The sequence below is a fragment of the Pygoscelis adeliae genome, unplaced genomic scaffold, assembly GCF_000699105.1.
Source record: "Pygoscelis adeliae isolate BGI_AS28 unplaced genomic scaffold, ASM69910v1 Scaffold139, whole genome shotgun sequence".
In the NCBI taxonomy this organism is placed as follows: Eukaryota; Metazoa; Chordata; class Aves; order Sphenisciformes; family Spheniscidae; genus Pygoscelis; species Pygoscelis adeliae.
The window spans coordinates 2011779-2013423 of NW_008825613.1; the positions used below are offsets into that span (position 1 = coordinate 2011779).

At 63.3% G+C, this 1645-nt stretch overlaps 1 protein-coding gene across 1 annotated transcript in view; it reads left to right on the top strand.

Moving 5' to 3' along the window:
• Window positions 1-4: 4 nt before the first annotated feature.
• Window positions 5-1645, top strand: part of PAOX (polyamine oxidase (exo-N4-amino)) — a gene marked incomplete at its 5' end in the record, with an annotated part of 1820 nt that continues 179 nt past the window's right edge. The window contains 4 exons of the mRNA XM_009332783.1: window positions 5-155; window positions 360-615; window positions 837-949; window positions 1043-1200. Of these exons, the coding sequence (XP_009331058.1) occupies window positions 5-155; window positions 360-615; window positions 837-949; window positions 1043-1200 (678 nt within the window). The remainder of the gene's footprint in view (window positions 156-359; window positions 616-836; window positions 950-1042; window positions 1201-1645) is intronic.

The following is a 1645-nucleotide window of genomic DNA, read 5'->3' on the forward strand; positions in this document are numbered from 1 at the left end:
CGGCACTGTCCTGCTCAACAAGGCAGTGAGGACCATCCGGTGGAGAGGGTCCTTCCACGAGGAAGGGGACAAGGCCAGGGATTTCCCCGTCCGGGTGGAGTGTGAGGACGGAGACGCCTTCCTCGCTGACCACATCATCATCACTGTCCCGCTGAGTGAGGACACCAACACCTTTCCTTGCCCTGCCTGTCCCCTCCAACCAGTTGGTGTGGTTGGTGATGGACAGATGGAGGGCAGGGACTTGCCCAAACCCCTTCCCAGCCTCGGCAACCCCGGTGGGAGAGGGGAGGCTGGCCAGGAGTTTGGGGAGGGGAAGGTATCTCAGACCCCAACAGAGCTGCCCGATCTTCTGCCTGCAGGTTTCCTCAAGGAACGCCACCAGGACTTCTTCCAGCCTCCCCTGCCAGAGCGGAAAGCGGAGGCCATTCGCCGCCTGGGTTTCGGCACAAACAACAAGATCTTCCTGGAGTTCGAGCAGCCTTTCTGGGAACCCCAGCAGCAGTTCCTTGAAGTGGTGTGGGAGGACGAGTCGCCCCTTGAGGAGCCCAGCGCTGACCTGGAGGCCAACTGGTTCAAGAAGCTCATTGGATTTGTGGTCCTGCAACCGCCAGAGCAGTACGTGGCCGGGAGCATCGGCAAAGGGGCATCGCGGCCGGGGCGTTGGGCATCTTCTGGGCAACCTGAAGGAGAGTCTTGGTCCTGTCTGGAGCTTCAAGTCCTTCTCTGGGTCGCTGGTGGCCCGTGATGCAGTGGCGCTCCCGGGGCAGGGAGGGCACGGTTCCCGGTGATCAGCGGGAGGGCGTCAGGCAGCTCTGGGCCCCATCTTTCCTCCTCAGGCACGGGCATGTCCTCTGCGGCTTCATTGCGGGGAAGGAGTCGGAGTATATGGAGACGCTGAGCGACGCGGAGGTTCTCGGCACCATGACACGTGTCCTCCGCATGCTGACAGGTACTGCCACCTCCTCCACCCTCATCACCCCAACCCCCCCCAGGGAAATGTGCACCCAGATTTCTGGATACCACCCAAAATCCACACCCGCAGGGAACCAGCGCCTGCCTGCTCCCAGGAGCGTGCTCAGGTCCCGGTGGCACAGCGCTCCCTACACTCGGGGCTCCTACAGCTACGTGGCCATCGGCAGCTCGGGGGACGACATCGATGTGCTGGCTCAGCCCCTGCCCGAGGACCCCGAGGACCCCAGGGTAAGTGCTTTTGGCCCAGGAGATGCAGCGGCCATAGGGGAGCAGGAACGCCCAGGCATGGGGACAGACGGACAGGGGTGGGAACAGGACGCCCCAGGCTTTGAGGAGCACAGGGAGGTGGCATTCCCCACTCCCGCTCCATTCAGGAGTCACCGATGCTCAGCTCACCGACCAATCCCCCTTGGCTCTTCCCCCTGAGCTCCATGGGGGTAGGGGGAACCCCATTTCCATGAAATCTGGCGACACGTAGCTCCTTCCAACCACCTTCCGGCATCCTCATGGCATGGGGTGGGTCTCTAAGGAAGGGAAGGTGCCCACTCCTTGGTCTCTACGTGGCTGCAGAGCGGGTCATGCATCCGCGGGGTGCCAAAGGGCAGGGAGACGAGGCTGGTTTAGTAGGACCCGGTGTCCCCACTGGGCCGGGGGAGGCAGCAGGCCCCCGGCG